This window comes from Callorhinus ursinus, unplaced genomic scaffold, assembly GCF_003265705.2.
Source record: "Callorhinus ursinus isolate GAN/ISIS: 27379988/994484 unplaced genomic scaffold, GSC_fseal_2.0 scaffold21, whole genome shotgun sequence".
In the NCBI taxonomy this organism is placed as follows: Eukaryota; Metazoa; Chordata; class Mammalia; order Carnivora; family Otariidae; genus Callorhinus; species Callorhinus ursinus.
Window position 1 is genome coordinate 28,692,702 of NW_027397083.1, and position 17,183 is coordinate 28,709,884.

The 17,183-nt window shown below is 57.5% G+C and overlaps 1 protein-coding gene across 3 annotated transcripts in view; it reads left to right on the forward strand.

The window, feature by feature from the left end:
- Positions 1 to 16,027, forward strand: part of PTPN5 (protein tyrosine phosphatase non-receptor type 5) — a 52,983-nt gene extending 36,956 nt beyond the window's left edge. For all 3 annotated transcript variants that reach the window (XM_025879272.2, XM_073904872.1, XM_073904873.1), the window contains 12 exons: positions 1,669 to 1,862; positions 2,419 to 2,526; positions 2,759 to 2,836; positions 3,321 to 3,562; positions 4,743 to 4,932; positions 7,254 to 7,338; positions 11,022 to 11,101; positions 11,287 to 11,424; positions 11,895 to 12,005; positions 14,089 to 14,249; positions 14,348 to 14,461; positions 14,850 to 16,027. In XM_025879272.2, coding sequence (XP_025735057.1) covers positions 1,669 to 1,862; positions 2,419 to 2,526; positions 2,759 to 2,836; positions 3,321 to 3,562; positions 4,743 to 4,932; positions 7,254 to 7,338; positions 11,022 to 11,101; positions 11,287 to 11,424; positions 11,895 to 12,005; positions 14,089 to 14,249; positions 14,348 to 14,461; positions 14,850 to 14,943 — 1,595 coding nt within the window. In that variant the 3' untranslated portion in view covers positions 14,944 to 16,027. The remainder of the gene's footprint in view (positions 1 to 1,668; positions 1,863 to 2,418; positions 2,527 to 2,758; positions 2,837 to 3,320; positions 3,563 to 4,742; positions 4,933 to 7,253; positions 7,339 to 11,021; positions 11,102 to 11,286; positions 11,425 to 11,894; positions 12,006 to 14,088; positions 14,250 to 14,347; positions 14,462 to 14,849) is intronic.
- Positions 16,028 to 17,183: the final 1,156 nt, after the last annotated feature.

A 17,183-nucleotide genomic window follows, 5' to 3' on the forward strand; every position in this document is an offset into this window, starting at 1 on the left:
CCAGGGGAGAATCTTGTACCCTCCCTGTACCTCATCTTCCTCTTCTATAACATGACGATAATTGTCATACTGACTTCATAGGAGTATTGTGCAGAGGGAAGACATTCACATGTATAAAGCGCTCAGAGCAGGGCCTCCCACATTCCAGATGTATTGTTGCTGCTGTTGGTATGGAGAAGCAGGTGGTGCTAGGCAAATGTGACGGGAGGACTGACTTCAGGTGACATCTGATGTGAGTTCTATAAGGTGAAGAGGAGTTAACTTGGCGGGGGGGGGGGGGGGGGGGGAGGGGAGCAGGAGGTTGGAGGGTTCCAGGCAGAGGGAATAGCAGGTGCAAAGCACGGCGGGGGGGAGGAGCGTGCAGAGCAAGTAGGTGAGCTTACCTGAGGAACTGCGAGGAGTACGGCTGGATCACATTACGTGGGGAGCCATACCAGGTCAGCATCTAGGAGGAAGAACCTGGGATACACATAGAGCTGTCACCAGGACCTGGGCCCATTGCACCGCACTGGTGATCCAGGCCATGGAAGATGCTCAGTAAATGTTTGTCCAGTGGGCAAGCAAGCTCGTGGACAAAACACTGTTGGCCTCACATGGTCTTGGCTCTGGGTGTTCTGTTGTCACCCAACTAGGAGAGGAGTCCATTGTCCCATTTACACAGTGCTGTGGGGACAGCCCCATCCCACTGTCAAGCTGTTAACACATCCATTTTGCTAGCTCCTCTCTTCTTGGCAGTAGGGTCAATCATACGGGTTCTGATGGGGGACGTCCAACACCGGGCACTCACCAAAGTGGATGCCGATAGAATCCCTACGGCCAGGGCCTCAGATCTAAGCCAGTGGTGTTCACACATTTTTACTCGTGGAACCCTGTGTTGACATAATCTGAGAAGGAACTCAGGGTATGGAACGGGGACAAGCAGAGGTTTCACACCTAGGACTCAGAGCTCTTGGTAACACCCCATGCGCCTGAGAAGGTACCAGGGCTCCAGGAAGCAGTATGGAAACCAAGGGTCGAGCTGAACTTCTGTTTCCCAGGTGTGGAAACTGAAGCCCAGAGAGGGGGTGACTCTCCCATGGTCACACAACTAGGGACAGACCCAGAACTAGATCGAGACATTAGATACCAATTCTACTACACCAAGATTTCCCTCCACACCACCCTCACTGCCCCCACAGTGTGGCGCCTTGAGGCGGGGAAGGGGCACATGGCTGGGATCTTGTCCAGGGTCCACCCTCTGGCCCCAGTGAAGGCACAGACTACAAGAGACAAAAATCTGGAAGGCAGGCGTGGGAGGGCTGTTCGGGGTCACGGCCTGGTTAGGCCGTGTCTCCCCCCCCCTTAATTGAGTTTGAGGTGGTTGTTTTTTGTTTCCTTAAGAAATGGAAAAGAATGAAACTGTGTAAACACAGCGATGTTAACTCCCTGAAAAACCTCCTGCCATTTTAACTCTGTTACTGGAGAAATAAAAGAGAAATAATTTGTCCACCCACACTTAGCTCTTTCTGACGAAGGTAGGTGAATATTGCTTTGCTAATCGAGGGTGACGGCTGGAAGTGGAGCCACGCTGACTGATCCCAGACTGAGAAGCCACAGCTACCCCAGAAGGAGCGGCCCGTCGCGGCTCGCCGGGGCCCAAGTCACCAGGCGTGTGTCCGCCTTCCACAGGTCCCCCCCAGCCGGTAGTGATGGAGGCGCTGGACCAGGCCGAAGGGCTCGTGGACGCGCCGAGAGAGATGCCACCGCCCCCACCACCTCCACCGCCCTCAGAGCCTGCTCAGAAGCCGCCACCTCCCGGCGCCGGGAGCCACTCCCTCACTGTCAGGAGCAGCCTGTGCCTGTTGGCTGCCTCCCAGTTCCTGGTAAGGCGATCTCAGGCCTCACAAGGGTCTGCAGAGAGGGCAGGTGGAGGGACAGCCCACCATGCCCTCCCCAAGGTGGCCACCCGGGGATCGTGGGGGATGAGGGGCCTTCTTGGTGCCCCTCGGTGCCTCGAAGCTCTCGGGCCGGTGTGCAGAGGAGGCTGGGGTTCTCAGCTACAGAGCTAAGACCCTCACAGCCTGGCCTTCCCTAACGCAAGAAGCAGGAACTTAGGCCTCCCCAGCAGCCAGGCCTGCAGGGGCCTCTCTGAGGACTTCGCATCTATGGAGCTATCTCGGGGGAAACTTTTCCTTTTATGTATGTACCTGGCGGGGTCGGGGAGGTCCCCCCTGGGAAGGGCTTCGTCTTGGATCCCTCCAGTCAGCTTTTCTGCAGGGAGGGTCCTGAGGCCTTCGTGCACACAGTGCCTGGGCTCTTCCCTCAGCTGTGCAGTCTGGACCTTGGGGGGCTAGGTTGAGGCTGCAGGTGAGCTCTGCAGGGGGAACGGGAGCAAGGAGCCCAGGCTCCAAACTCAGTCCGCTCCCCCGGCTGCCCCAGCTTGCCTGCGGGGTGCTCTGGCTCAGCGGTTATGGGCCCGTCTGGTCACAGAATGCCACAGACCTCATCTCCTCCTTGCTCACACTTCTGGAACAGCTGGGACCCATGGTGAGTAAGCTCCAGGGAGGAGGGAGCGACTGGGGGCCTCCAGTGTCACCAACCCCTGGATGGGGCTTCTCTGAGTTCAGAAGATACTTCCACACCCTTGAAACCCTTCTCCCTGCTCCCCACCCACTCCTGCTTGGCGGCTTTCAAAGCCTCAGTTTTGTCACCGTAGGAATGGATAAGAACTGTGTCTCCACCCGCCCCCCCGCTGACTTGTTTGTCTCATGTTCCCCAGGCCTGGCTGGGTGTTGGGACCTGGGAAGTCCCCAGTCTGCTGCTGGTTACTCTGTCTGTGATCCTCATTACCACCCTGGTAAGGTGCCTCCTGACCTGACCGCAGTGCTCCCCAACTCTGACCCTGAGGCCCAGGCCCCACCAGCTCCCATTTTATCTCCAAGCTAGATGTTTCAGGTAGGGGCAAGGACAGGGTGTCTGTCTCCTTCCACCAGTGTGCCCAGCCCGGGATGAGGGGCACCTTCTTCTTGAAAATGGGTTTGCAGTGTTCTAGGCTGAGGGAAGGACTAAGGCCCGAGAAGACTAGGGTAGGAGCCCCACACCCCACCAAGAAGACCCTCAGCCCACAAGAAACTGAGGGTTGACAGGGGAGGGGGCTGGGGGGTAAGGTGGGGGCTGGAACCTCCCGTCTAGGTGAAAGGTAGTGTCATGCAGACCGCTCCCAGGAGGGCAGGGCTGTTTTAGGCTCATTGAGGGTAGGGGGCTCAATCTCATGGATACCCCATCACTCAGGGGCTAGCCAACATGGTCCCAGGTCCATGATACTGTATCTTCCCAACTAGGCGTGGCACCTCCTGAGGGCTCCTCCAGAGCCACACACCGCAGTGCCCCCTGAGGATAGGCGCCAGTCAGTGAGCCGCCAGCCCTCCTTCACCTACTCAGAGTGGATGGAAGAGAAGGTCGAGGATGACTTCCTGGACCTGGACCCTGTCCCTGAGACTCCTGTGTTTGACTGCGTGATGGACATCAAGCCTGAGGCTGACCCTGCCTCACTGACTGTCAAGTCCATGGGTCTACAGGAAAGGTGGGAAGGGTGGAGGAGGGGTGGGCTGTGTGGGCTCTTGAGCTCTCAGCTCAACGCCAGAAGGGCAGGTGCCTGACTCTGACTCCAGTGGCCAGGACAGAGCCAGCCTTGTGGTTTAGCCAGTGCAGACATATGCTCCTCAGGTCTGATTCACATAGATCAGAATGCCCCAAGGTAAATACCGTTACTGCACACGACCCCACAGGCATACACAGGTATACATGTGTGCACACTCACACGAAAACTCCTATACTCAAGTTAGTTTGGGTAGGTTCCTTTACTACAGGACTTGTCAGGGCCTTTAACATGCTTGTGTTCATTGTAAATCAGCAAGGGGGTGGCATGTGGCATTCCTCGAAGTCTCTTGACCCCAGAACCCTACTTTTATAGAGTGTCCCATAGTGTTCCCGAGAGCATTCTTTGAGAGGTGTCAGCACCTTCTTTTCAGAGCCCCGTTGGGTAAGCCAGATCACACCAGGCATTACCTACGTGATGTGGAAGAAGCACTAAATGAGGAGTCAGAAAACCTAGCTTTTCGTCCCAGCTCTGCCATCGTCTTACTGTGTGAGCTTGGGCAATTCTTGTCCTCTCTCTGGGACTCAGTTTCCCTTCCTATATAATGAGGGCTTTTCAACTGTCCTGTGCCTTAGACACTGAATATGGTAGAGCTTGTCTAGTGCAGACATCTTTGCAATTGGTGTGCTGCCCGGGACTCCCCCTTCCCCTGATAGCCGAGGGACCTGGCCTCTCCTGGGTGAGATGTCCATGACTCCTTGGCAGCCTCACCCAGGACTCATGGGGCCAAGGCCGTGATGCACAGGGTAGAGCCCTGCTTCTCTGCTCTAGGCAGGTGCCCTGTCTCATGACTTCCTGGGGCCACAGGGCTGGGAACTGCCTCCAGCAGTGGCAGAGGAGAGTCCAGGGAGGGCTGTGTTGAGATTGCCTTGGATGGAACCCCTGGAACTGGGGCCCCAAGCCTCCCTCAGTTAGCGACTCCACGGCAGGAGGCAGGAGGCAGGGAGTCAGGCCTCAGCCTCGGGGCTGAGCCTCGTGCTCCTCACGCAGGAGTGCTGTCCCCCCTCGCACTCCTCCCCTGGCTGCCACCCTGCTCCCACCCTGGATCTCTCCCGCCTCATCTTCCCACCTCTGAGATGCGCTCCCCCTTTCCCGGTCCTTCCAGGAGGGGCTCCAACGTCTCCCTGACCCTGGACATGTGCACGCCAGGCTGCAGTGAGGAGGGCTTTGGCTACCTCATGTCCCCACGTGAGGAGTCGGCCCGTGAGTATCTGCTCAGCGCCTCCCGGGTCCTGCAGGCCGAGGAGCTTCACGAGAAGGCCCTGGACCCCTTCCTGCTGCAGGCAGAATTCTTTGTGAGTCCCCCTGAGCCAGCCACCCACAGCAGGCAGACCCTTCCGCTCACCTCTGTCACGCACCTAGCCAGGCAGTGGTGCGGGGTGCCCAGAACCCGGCACCTCATAGACTACTGTCATTTCCTTATCAGCTCTCCCGCCGTCTTGGGCAAGCTGCTTCCCTTCTGAGCCTCAGTTTCCTCATCTGGAAAATGGGGATAAAAATCATTGGAATGTTGCAAGGATTAAGGAGATGGCTAACGTGGGCAGAGCACTCCTTGCAGTGACTGGTGTCGGCTGGCATCCCCAAGTCCTTACTGCCCAGTACTATGCTTTGAAAGTGATGGAAAGCCTTCCTTCTGACTCTCCTGCTTTCCATCCCTCCTCCTGCCCCACATCTCAAGGCGTTGTTCATCTTCTGACAGCTCTCCAGTCACCTCCCCGCTCCAGATCCCTGCAGGAGCCTCCAGCTGCCTCCTGTTGGACTCTGAGGGACCCAATAAGTGACCTCTCTGCTTTTCCCGCCTGAGCACTCAACCAGTCGTTAGCTAAGACGTAGGAGATGACGATATCACCTTTATTTTTGATGATGAAAGCTAAGCTTAAAATGAGGCTTAGGTGCGTAGCAATAGTGAGCTTCCTGATACTAGGAGTTAAGTTTTCTACCCACCCCAGGTGGTGCACCCCTATATTTCTTTCTCTGCAGGAGGGTCCCCAAAGGAGGAGGAAGGAAGGGGCTTGGGCCCAAAAGTGCGTTCCTCACTCAAACTCACCCATTTGGTAACTCGCCCCCCAGTGTGGGCAGGAATGGGCAAGAGGCCATGAGTATTTGGGGAGAGGTCCCCCCTGGGAGGAGCCGGGGGGATGGGGCAGCCATGTGCCTCCCTCAACTTCCCTTGCCCAGACCACCTTGCCTCCTACTTGGACCTGATGGCTATTTCTTCTGAGAAAACCTCTGCCACCCTCCAACCCACTGCTCCATATTCTCCAGGGCTGGGCATGGCCGGTCTTAACCCGAGTTGGGCCAGCCTCCCACCCCTACAGGAACTGTCCGCTTCAAACTGGACACCACCCCAGGCCTTCCTCTCCCCATGCCTCTACTCACATCATCCCCCCAATGGATGCTTCCAGAAAGCCTTCCTCAACCACCCCAGCCTCAGCTTTGCTGTGTGCTCCCATTACCCTCACCTCCCCTTGGAGAAAGGGCTTGCATCCTGTTTGGTGTTTCCTGTTCAGTAGATCGTTGTTGATTTTGTCCAGAGACAGAGGAACACAGCCTGTACCCTCACCCCATGGGCACTTTTGTACATCTCGGTTTTGGGGGGTTTTTTTTGGATTCCCATAATAACCCTAGGAATTGAGTGTAGTGATCCTTGAAGCCCATACTTACTATGTCCTAAAACCGTGGACACCGTGAACCTGTCTGTGGTCAGGCACTGAGAGGTGTGGGCAGGTGGAAGGGGGAGCGAAGAAGCCAGAGCCCCTGGGGCGTCACCCCAAGAACCGTGGGGAGGGAGCAAGAGGGGATCTGAAAGGCTGGGAACCGTTTGGACCCATGGAGAAGGGTGGGACCAGGGCTCCCGACCCACAGAAAGTCAGAAGGAATGCTGGGAGCTCAGACCTGGAGGCAGGAGGGCGAGGGGCACATTCACAGCAGGGAAGAGACTGGCATGTAATTGGAGAGCGGGTCCCCGAGAACAGCCCTGGGGAAAACAAAGACCAGATCCCAGGCCACCTCGCATGCCAGGCAGAGGACTTTGGACCTGCGGCTTTTAACACAGAGCGTAATTGGGAGGCACAAACACATCCCTGGGGACTCAGAAGGAGGCCTCTTTCCTGCTGGAGCATTGGGGAAGGCTTCTTGGAGGAGGTGGCATTTAAGGTGGAGAGGAGAGAGGAGCAGGAAGGACGGGGTGGATGTTCCCACAAAGGGAGCAGCACAAGCTGAGCTCCCGGAGGTGGGAATGCCCAGGGCAGGAACTCGGATCAGCAAAGCCACTCGGGTTGGCTGTGGTGCCGGGAGTGTGGTAGAAGGCAGTGATTGGCCGGGTCACTTTTTCTCTTGTTCCTTGTTCATCAATCATTTATTGAGCATCTACTATGTGCCGGGCTGGCCCCGGATCAACAATCGTAATAGTAACAGTTATTATACACTCACTATGTGCCAGACCCTGTCCTAAGTGTTTTTTGTGTGCACTGACTCGTTTACTAGTAAGTGTTCACTGAAGCAACGTATGCACCCCAGCAAACATGGACTGGACTAGACGCCCACCAGTGCCGGAGTCAGACTTCTGTGAGAGGCGGCCCACAGCTGCTAACACCCCCATGTCCTCCTCTTGCAGGAAATCCCCATGAACTTTGTGGATCCAAAGGAGTATGACATCCCTGGGCTGGTACGGAAGAACCGGTACAAAACCATCCTTCCCAGTGAGTACTCACTGCCCCAGGGGGGTGGGGACAGGCTCACCCTCGCCTCGGTGCCCCTTGCCCTGAGGAAGACCTCAACCCCAGAGCTAGGCCTCCAGGGTCATGAGGAGAAGAGAAAGAGGGTTGTGGGTACCCAGTGAAGGGAAAGGACCCCCACCCCCACCCCTTGTGAGGGCAGGAGTGAGTTCATTCCTTCACCCTTGTCGTGGCTATGCTTGGCTCTGGAAACTCAGAGAGAAAGAATGAGGATCACAGCAGCTCCTAGACAGGAGTTTAAAGGCCTCTTTATCTCTTCGGAGATAGAGATAAAATCACTATTTTAAAGAGGGGAAGATTTTAAAGAGGGGAAAATAAGGCTCAGAGAGGTTAAGTGGCTTATCCACAATCACACAGCTAGGAAGCACAGAACTGAGTTTCAATCTGGGCCTCTTTGACCCCGGAATCGGGCTCTTTTGTCTACCTTGAGTCGAGTTTGGTCAGACTGAGTCCTCTAACAGGAAGAACCACCCCCACAAGGAAATGAGCTGCCCGTCAGATGGTGAGCTCCCTGTCACTCGAGGTGTTCAAGTGAAGCCACATGATCAATCCCCTGGCAGATCTGAGAGGGATTTTCCCCCTTCGAGGGCAGTTAGACCAGGTGCCCTAATGTTCCTCTTTCAGCCCTGGGGTGTCGTTTTCGGATAACTTTCATCAAGCCCCTGTCTGCCTGTCACCCCTGCCAAGTTCTGGCCCCAGGCCCCAGGGCTGGCTTAGGGGGTGACTTGTTGAAAGTGAATCCCCACCAACCTACTCCACTCAGTTTGTGGAGTAACGAGGCTTTAAAAAAAGCAGTTTTGCCATCAGCATCTCCAACAACATGTAAGATGTCATGACTTATTTTTAACTTTTAAAATATCGACTTGTGGTTGCTATGGTTACACCATCTCTAGGTAGTTCCGGTTAAACAAAGCACCATTTAAGGCCAGGATGCATTATTCAGGGCTGCTCACCTCTCTCCTCATCTTGTCACCCTCCAACCAACCAGCCCCCTGTGGCAGGAGCAGCTCAGGTCCCCCAGAACCCAGGGCTTTGCTGCTCACTCAGAATGGTCCCTGGGGGAGGGTGGGAGCCAGGCCACCCTCCTCCTGGTCCCCACTGGATTGCTGAGAGGCCTTGAGCCACTTCAACCATGCTCTGAGCCTCCAGGCCCTGGAGCCCCACAGAGCATCCTCCGTGGCCGGCAAGAATTGACCCTGTGCCTCAGAGACTGGGACCAGTGCCGGGGTGTGTGGGACAGAGGGCGTGTCAGACGTGACAGAGGCCTGCCAGATCCAGGACACCCTGAAGCTTGTTCTCTCATTCATTTGGCACACATCTGCTGAACCCTGCCGCAGGGACTGGGGATTGAGGCATGAATGAGACACAGGGAGTTCACAGTCTAATGGAAAAATCAGATCCATGGGCAGTTAATAGGACAGAGTGACCAGTAACCAGCTGACAGCACTGAAGACAAGATATGGGGGAGCAATTTCTGTCCATTTGCCACTGTGCCCCAAGTACCAAAATAGGGCCTGGCACATAGTAGACATTCTGCTCCTACTTGAATGAGGGAGGGAGGGAGGGAGGGAGGGAGGGAGGGAGGGAAGGAAGGAAGGAAGGAAGGAAGGAAGGAAGGAAGGAAGGTCTCTCAGATCAGCTCTCCCTCTCCATCCTCACTGCCATATGACTTTTGGGGGGTCGGGGCATCTATATTGCCCAGTCCCAGGGGCACATTGGCATAGACTGCATTGGAGTTGTGCCGGGCGGTAGTCTCCTGACGGGTCTCCTGAGTCCTGTACTCTCCCCTCCTATCCTTCATCTACCATTATCACAGAAATGGTGCAAAACAGAAATCCATTTGTGTCCTTCTCCTCCTTAAACACTGTCATTGTCACCCTTAGTAATCCTCAGGTTTCGATAAGCATGGTTTCTAAGACCCTCTGACAGTTGGTTCCTCTCCAGCTCATGGCTCTATCCCCCACCCTGCCCTGTGCCCTGGAATCGGACAGAATGGTGTTCCCTACTCCTGTTCCTACTGGGCCTTCACACCCAGCCCGGTTGCTGTCAGACCACCCGCTGCTTGCCTGCCTGCAGTACTTGGGGGCAGGGACCCTGTCTTGTTTGTTGGGGAGTCCCTACCCTCAGGCACAGCACCAGGCACAGAGGCAGTACTCAGGAGGGTCACTGTGCCCACAGTGGTTCTTTAATGCCAAAGGCCCTGGCGTCTGGCCCGAGGGTGCTGTGCCCACTTCTGGCCCCTGATCTGGGCAGGCACTGACAAGAAGCGAGCCGGCCCCTCAGCACTCCCTGCTCCTTTCTTCTGCCGGCCACCCAGCATCCCCTGCCCTTCCCCGCCCTTCTCTGCTGCCTGGCCCCCAGACCAGCTGCCAGGACCTCAGGCCTTGGCGCTGGGCATGAAAGGGCTGGAGAGCAGAGGCTTGTGAGTGTCACCTGCTTTTCCTCCCTGGTTTGGGATCCTCTCTGGGAACTTTCTAGGGAAGCTGGTAACAATGGCAGTCGTAACAGCTCTGTGCTACGTGGTGCTACGTGGTGCGTGCTGGGCTCAGTTACTGGTCTCGAGTTCCACTCGCTCCTTTCACCTTTACAAGACGAGCAGGGCTAAGATGGAAGGGGTGTCCCCAGCTCATAGACGCGGCACGGGGAAACTAAGCTGACACTGCCAGCAAGTCACAGCAAATCACGGCATCAGGACTCGAACCTATGGAGAGCCCCAGCCTGGGTGCTGGAAGCATCTTCCGTTCGAACCTCCCTATTCAGGAGAGAAAGGGATGGGACAGGGAGCTGGTGACAGAGCCAGAGCAGGAGCCAGGGCCCCGGGCCCCCAGCCACCGCCCTGCCCACGCTGCGCAGCCTCCCCCGTCTCCGTCCCAGCCCCTGCCCCGAGAGAAGCGTCCATTCAGGGAGGTTCTAGCTGGAACAAAACAGATTCTACTCCAGGGAGAGGAGCAGGAGGCTGTGAGACTCTGTAGCTGTGGGACTGGACATGGGAATAGATTGGAAAAAAAGATAAAAAGCCATTTGTCCACTGCCTCTGCTGCCGCGGCCCTGCCGTCGGATCGCAGGCGTGGAAGGCTCCATGCCCCCCATCCCTGTGCTCTGCTCTCCCTCGGCTTTCTACCCCCAAATCCCAATAGCCCTTTGTATTTATAAAGTACTTTACGGTTTACATCACACCTTCCCGGCTGTTTTCTTATTTATCTTCCCAACAACCCTAGGAAGTAGGCAGCTTTACCCCCGGATTACAGATAGGAAAATTGAGGCTTAGGAGGGCCACGTGTTTTTCACGTGGGCCCAGCGTACCAGTGACCGTGTGCATCCAAACACTTGCTGCCCCTGCTGCCCGGGATGCGTGCCCTAGGTCGTTCTTTTCTTGACTTAGCTCTGTCCTCTCCAGAACAGGAGGCACAGGGAGCCCGGGGAAGCTTAAGGGACACAGGCAGGGGGCAGACACTGATGCTACGGAGGTGGAGAGCCAGGGCCACGGAGATGGGCCAGTGTTTTGCTAGTGGGCAGGAGAAGGGGGAACTTCAAGAATCCCAGAAGAAATGCGGGTGCCCTGCAGTGGGCCAGAGAAGATGAGCCCTGCCCTAGAGGGGTTGTTGCACCTGTCAAATACCGGCCTCACCTGTCTCCCCCCACCCCAGACCCCCACAGCAGAGTGTGTCTGACCTCACCAGACCCTGACGACCCTCTGAGTTCCTACATCAACGCCAACTACATCCGGGTACGTAGCCCCATCCAAGTGACCTCTCTCTGAAAGGGAGGCCCGAGCCCACAGGATCCGTCCTCCCGGCTTGTCCCTAAGCCAGCGTGGCTCCTGCCAGCACCCCCGGGAAGGGCCTGAGTGTGGGGACTGGGCCCAGGGAACACGGTGTCTGACCCTGACAGCCTGGGCTTGGCTGGCCGCAGGGCTATGGTGGGGAGGAGAAGGTGTACATCGCCACTCAGGGACCCATCGTCAGCACAGTCGGTGACTTCTGGCGCATGGTGTGGCAAGAGCACACGCCCATCATCGTCATGATCACCAACATCGAGGAGATGAACGAGGTAGGCACCCCTGTGCTGTTCCCAGGTGTCTGCCGCTTTGTGCCCTTTGCTGAGCATCTGTTTCCATATTAGTCCTGACAACAGTCTTGGGAGGTTGGGAGCCTGTGGCCAAGGAGGGGAAATGGGAGGCCGAGCAGAGTTAGGTCATCTGCTCAGGGCCAAGGAGATGGGCCGACCTGCGGAAACATGCGCTCTGCCCCCCGCTCCCCTGCCAGGGCTCGCTCTGGCGGCTCCTGTGCCCGTGCCAGGCCAGCCCAGTTAATCGAATCCCCAGAAGAGTCCTTTGAAGTAGGTATTCCATTTTCCAGATGAGGGACCTGAGGCTCAAAAGGGGCATTTGAACCCAACGCTCTCTGACTGCAAACCTGTTCCCCTTTTATATTTTGCCCCACTGGCCCTGGTGGGGCACTAGGGAGACTGGGGGTGGGGGGGCACTGGGAGTGTATGCAGCCTGCTCTGGGCCCCTGCAGAAATGCACTGAGTACTGGCCGGAGAAGCAGGTGATGTACGACGGTGTGGAGATCATCGTGCAGAAAGTCATTCATACTGAGGATTACCGGCTGCGACTCATCTCCCTCAGGGTGAGGCCAGGGGCTGGGCTGGGCTGGGAGGATGAGGGACAGGGTCATGACTGGGGACGCCACAGATAACGGCGTCCAAGAGTCCACAGTAGCTGAAATCCAGGCCTGTGCATTCTCAGGACGTACCGATAAGCAGGGATGAGCGAGGGTGAAAGGACTTGAGGGCCAGAGGCAGGATGAAACCTCAGATGCATTTAATGCTCTTGGATTCTCTGTCTACACTGTCATTCTGAATGTCCTCCAACTCTGCTTCAGATACACTCACGTCCAGGACTGCCTGGATAAGGGATCTCCAACAGCCTCCAGCACTGTCCTTAAAACGGAAGGTCCGTTGGTAACGTTGAGATCCTGTAGTATGCAATCCGTCCACCAGAGGGCAGGCACTCCTTGCTGCATTTGGGTTTCACAGGGAAGTGATGCTTACACAAAAAAGGGAAAAAAAAAGGCATATAACATATGAGCAATACAAAACATCCCAGAAGAAGGGGGGAAGGTATCCTCCCACCCTGAAGTTGTGCTTCTTCCAGGCTCAGCATAATAGAGGAGATTGTTCCTTTGGAGTCAGGAGGATTAATGGGTTCCGTTTTTGAGAAATAAGACCCATGTTCTGGGAAGGGAGAGCCCAATGTAATAACCCCACAGGTTGGAAGAGGTGAGCCAGGCACCAGGAAGCTGTGCTCTAACCAGAAACAGTCAGAAGTCTACTGACACTGGCAGCTTCAGGGTCAAACTCAAGGCCTGAGACTTGTCCCTCTGAGCTGCCCTTTCCCACTGGAGAAGGTAGAAGGTGGGGTGTCAAAGCGCTCAGCCCTGGAAGGGCAGTGGCCACCTGAGCAGCTCTTGAGATCTAGGCCTTGCTGGGGGGCATGAGAGGGCCGGGAGGTGGGGGCAGAGGCTCTGGTAGCCGTCACAGCCGGATAACCTAGGGGCCCAAGGAACCAGCTTTCTGCTTCCCTGGAAGGAGGCTGAAGTGAGGTGAGGGCTACCTCATTATCTCAGTGCCCTGGGACAGCTTGTCCCTGGGTCTTTACAAGCGCCTGCCCTAAGCCTCCTTCTGGGTTGGGTACTGGGAACACAGAGCTGTCCAAAGCCTGGACTCTCTCCTAAAGGAGCACCCACAGATGGTAAGTGCAAAGCTAGAGATAGGCAAGAAGACAGAAGACGGACACTCTGTTAGCCAGGGTGCTCAGGGAGGGCTTCCTGGAAGTGGTGGTGCTGACTGGGGCTTTGCGGGATGAGTAAGAGTTGACTGGGGGGCAAACAAGTGGGAAGAACATTCCAGGCAGAGGAAAGAAAAAAAGAAAAGAAGGGCATGAGAGAGAGAACAGGGGGGGGGGGGGGGGGGAGGGGCGCAGAGGTTTTATCTACACACCATTTGGAATGCAGGAGCATTGAATACGAGTATACAGGGGTAGGAGAAGGGCCTGGAGGGCTAGACCCTGGACAATGGGTCTTATTTGCCAGACCGAAGACTGAGAAGAATGGGTTTTATTCGGAGAGAAGCAGGAGCCCTGAGAGGGTTCCGAGCAGGAGAGCGGCATGTCCAGACTGGTGCTGCAGACAGAGCCCGCTTGACGGCGGTGCGGGGGGAGCCGTCAGGGAGGAGTGAGAGGTGGCGGAGGTGGTAAAGGCCAAAATGGAGGTGGTACCGGAGGAGAGGAGAGAAAACTGACAAGACTCGCCGGGGGTGGGCAGGCGGAGCAGGGCGGTGATGGGAGAGGGAGAGTCCTGGTGCTCGGCGTCAGGGGACTCACAGGTGACTGGGCGGTTTGTAAAGATAAAGAGCCAGAGGGCAGGAGTGGATTGGAGAGGGACTCTCTGCCTCACTTGGATGATCCTGGAGTTGTCGGGGCAGAACTGACCGGCGAAGACCAGTACCCGCGTCACTGACCAGCTTCCACCACCAAGCTGGATTTGTGTCTCTGATGCCACTGAGCCATATATGGTGTCGGCAGCAGAGGCCATCGGCCCACTCCCTGGGTGCTCCTCGCTGTGTCCCTGCCACTCCCACCCCATCTCTGGGCTGGTTTGTGGGTTCTGAGCGTTCACATGTACCTGGGCTGGGTCTCTGTCTCCTGGACAGAGCGGGACCGAAGAGCGAGGCCTGAAGCATTACTGGTTCACGTCCTGGCCTGACCAGAAGACCCCCGACCGGGCGCCCCCACTCCTGCACCTAGTGCGGGAGGTGGAGGAGGCAGCCCAGCAGGAGGGGCCCCGCTGTGCCCCGATCATCGTGCACTGCAGGTGGGTCCTCGCAGCCGGCCCCCTGGGGCAGGGCGGCCTCCCTCCTCCCGGAGCCGCCCCCGTTCCTTGCCCCAGTGTCGTGTCCCTTCCGCTCTCAGTGCAGGGATCGGCAGGACGGGCTGCTTCATCGCCACCAGCATCTGCTGCCAGCAGCTGCGCCAGGAGGGCGTGGTGGACATCCTTAAGACCACATGCCAGCTCCGTCAGGACAGGTCAGCGCGGGCGCCCGGGGCCCCGGAGTCCGGGGGCGGCAGGGCTGAGGGGCCGGGGCACACGCTGCCGCTGGACAGCCTGGCAGAGAGGGCGTGGAGAGGACGCGTGGGGAGAGCTGGATCCGGACAGCTGGGGGCCTGACGGGGAGGGAAAAGCAGCATGGCTGGTGAGCAGAAGGGGGGCGCTAGGGGTGGAGGGACCTGTCATCCCTGTCCCTGCTCCTGTCCGCGCGGAGCTGGGAGGGGCAGGAAGGAGCAGAGGAGCGTGGCTGGCGGGGAGGGCAAGACAAGGCCCCTCGCGAATGACTGGGTGTCATTGGTTTGGGGGCGCCCCCCCCACAGCCCATCCGTCCACAGCCCCATGTCCACCGTGTGTCTCTGCCCCCAGGGGCGGCATGATCCAGACATGCGAGCAATACCAGTTTGTGCACCATGTCATGAGCCTCTACGAGAAGCAGCTGTCCCGCCAGCCCCCAGAGTGACCGCACTCCTGCCCTGAGGTCCTCTGGGCACCACCCAGCCTGAGTCTGGGCCCCCACCCTGGCCACATGCAGAGCCCTGCCTCGGTCCTGGCCTGCCCCCGCCCCCCAACCGCTCCTCCTGCTTCCTTCTCTTCAGTCTGCTCCTTCCCTCCCTCCTTCCCTCCTGCGTCAGCCTTGGCCTGGCCCCTGCCCCCCCCCCAACATAGCTCTTCCTACTGTACATACTGGGGTGGGGGGCGGGGTGGGGGACGGATGTGCCAGGCCAGGCCTGGGGCCCCGGGGCCTGACCCATGCCATGCAGACCTGGGGCCTCAGTTTTTAACGATGGTTCCATTGCTACCTGATCCAAAACGTTTCTGTGCCGCACTCCGAGCGTCTTTGCCGCAGCGTTTCTGTCTGTCCATCCATCTCTGCTATCTGTACCGGACACTGTGTCTCCTCAGCCCGGGAAAGGGGTAATGAGCTCCAGCCCCAAAGCAGCCCAGGCAGAGGTGCCTGCCTCGGGCCCCCACCCCCACTTCCCACGCAGCAGATTGCATTTTGCCCCAGTTCTGGGGACTGGGATGGGGAGCTCCTGAGGAGTTGGTGGAGAGATCTCAGCTCGGGGAGAGGTCTCTGGGTTGGGGTCGGGGGGGGGCAGGAGTGTCACAGCAAAGGTGACCTCGTGGTGTCAGATGCCCTCAGGAGGCAGTGACCAGCCTGTGAGGCATTGGGGGGGGAAGGGGACAGAGGGGGGCTGTGAACCCAGAGGACCTGGGCCCCAGTGGGGGTGGGAGAAGGGGGAGCTCTGAGGGTGGGGTGGGGTTTGGGCCCCAGATCTGTGTGAAACGTTTCTCTGTGTCCCTGTGGGAAAGCCTTCCCAGCAGTCTCGCTGCGTGTCGCCCTGCGTGTTCCTGTGTCCATGCGTGTGTTGAGAGCCCGGCAGCAGGGCATGCATGACTCTTGGCAACATGTGTTATCTTGGAGCCACGTGTTTTTATTGCTGACTTTAAATATTTATTCCACGGCAGACAGAGACATTTGGTGTCTTTTTATAATTTGCTCGTGGTCATTGAATAGAGCAATAAACGGAGCATTTTGAGCAAAACTAGCCCTCTGGGTCTGTGTGATTGCCTCTCCCCTCCCTGCCTCCCTGTAACCTGGTTTTTGTGCACCCTGTACACACACACACACACACACACACTCTCTCTCTCTCTCTCTCTCTCTCTCTCTCTCTCTCTCTCTCTCTTTCAAGCTCCCTGGTGCCCCCTGTGCAGATTGGAAATTCAGACCAAATCCATTTGATTTTGGCAGGAGTCTCCTGCACCATCCCCCTCCCCAACCCATCTGGGAGCCCTGGACCATGAGGAGCCTCAAGGACAGGTGTGGGAGGCTTCCAGAGAAGGCAAAGTGTCTAGCAGGCCACCAGCTCTGACAGATGGGCCAGAGAGGCCAAAGCTAGGGCAGGGAGACTTTCAGGTCACACCCAGGCCCCTCCCTGTTGGCCCACCCACTTATCCCCGTGAGCCTTACAGGTCCCAACAGCAGCTGCAACCTGGAAATTTCCCTTGTAAGGCCTGGGCTGAGAGACTCTCCCTAGGGGCCCAGAGACTCTGCCCCAGGGCTCAAGTCCTGAGCCATACCAGACACTCCTGCTCTATTCTTACCCCTGCCCTCAGGGAGGCAGCAAAAGTAGCTGTGATGCTGTTGTTGGCAGGTGGGGTCACTCCAGGGCATGGGAGGGTCCAGGGCAGGGCTGCTGACCAACCAGTGGGTCGTTAGGAGGTACCAGCATTTTGTGTGGGTTGGTTGAGGGTCCACACACACAGCTATGCTACAGACAATGAGGAAACAACAGGGAGAAGCTTGAACAGCTGGGATGCAGGTCCCGGGGCGGCTGGGGGCCGGCGGGGGGGGGATGCTCTCCAGCCATGGAGGGTGGGCCTCCTACCCTCTACCCAGATGAGGTTTGAGCTGTAGGAGTGGGAAGGAGGAGGGGAGCTAACAGTTCTATCTTCTCCCCAGGGTGGCCCTGGGAGGCCACTCAAGCTGTGCGGGCACCAGACACAGAGTACGAGAATGGTGCCCCTGGATTTCTGCAAAATGGCCAACTTCCTTGACCCCCCCCCCCCCGGCCCACTGGCCTGTGAGCACATGTACATATGCGTGTGTATGTGCCTGCGTGCGCGCGCACACACACACACACACACACACACACACACGCACACGCACTGCCCTGAGCCCCTAGGCACCAGCAGTGA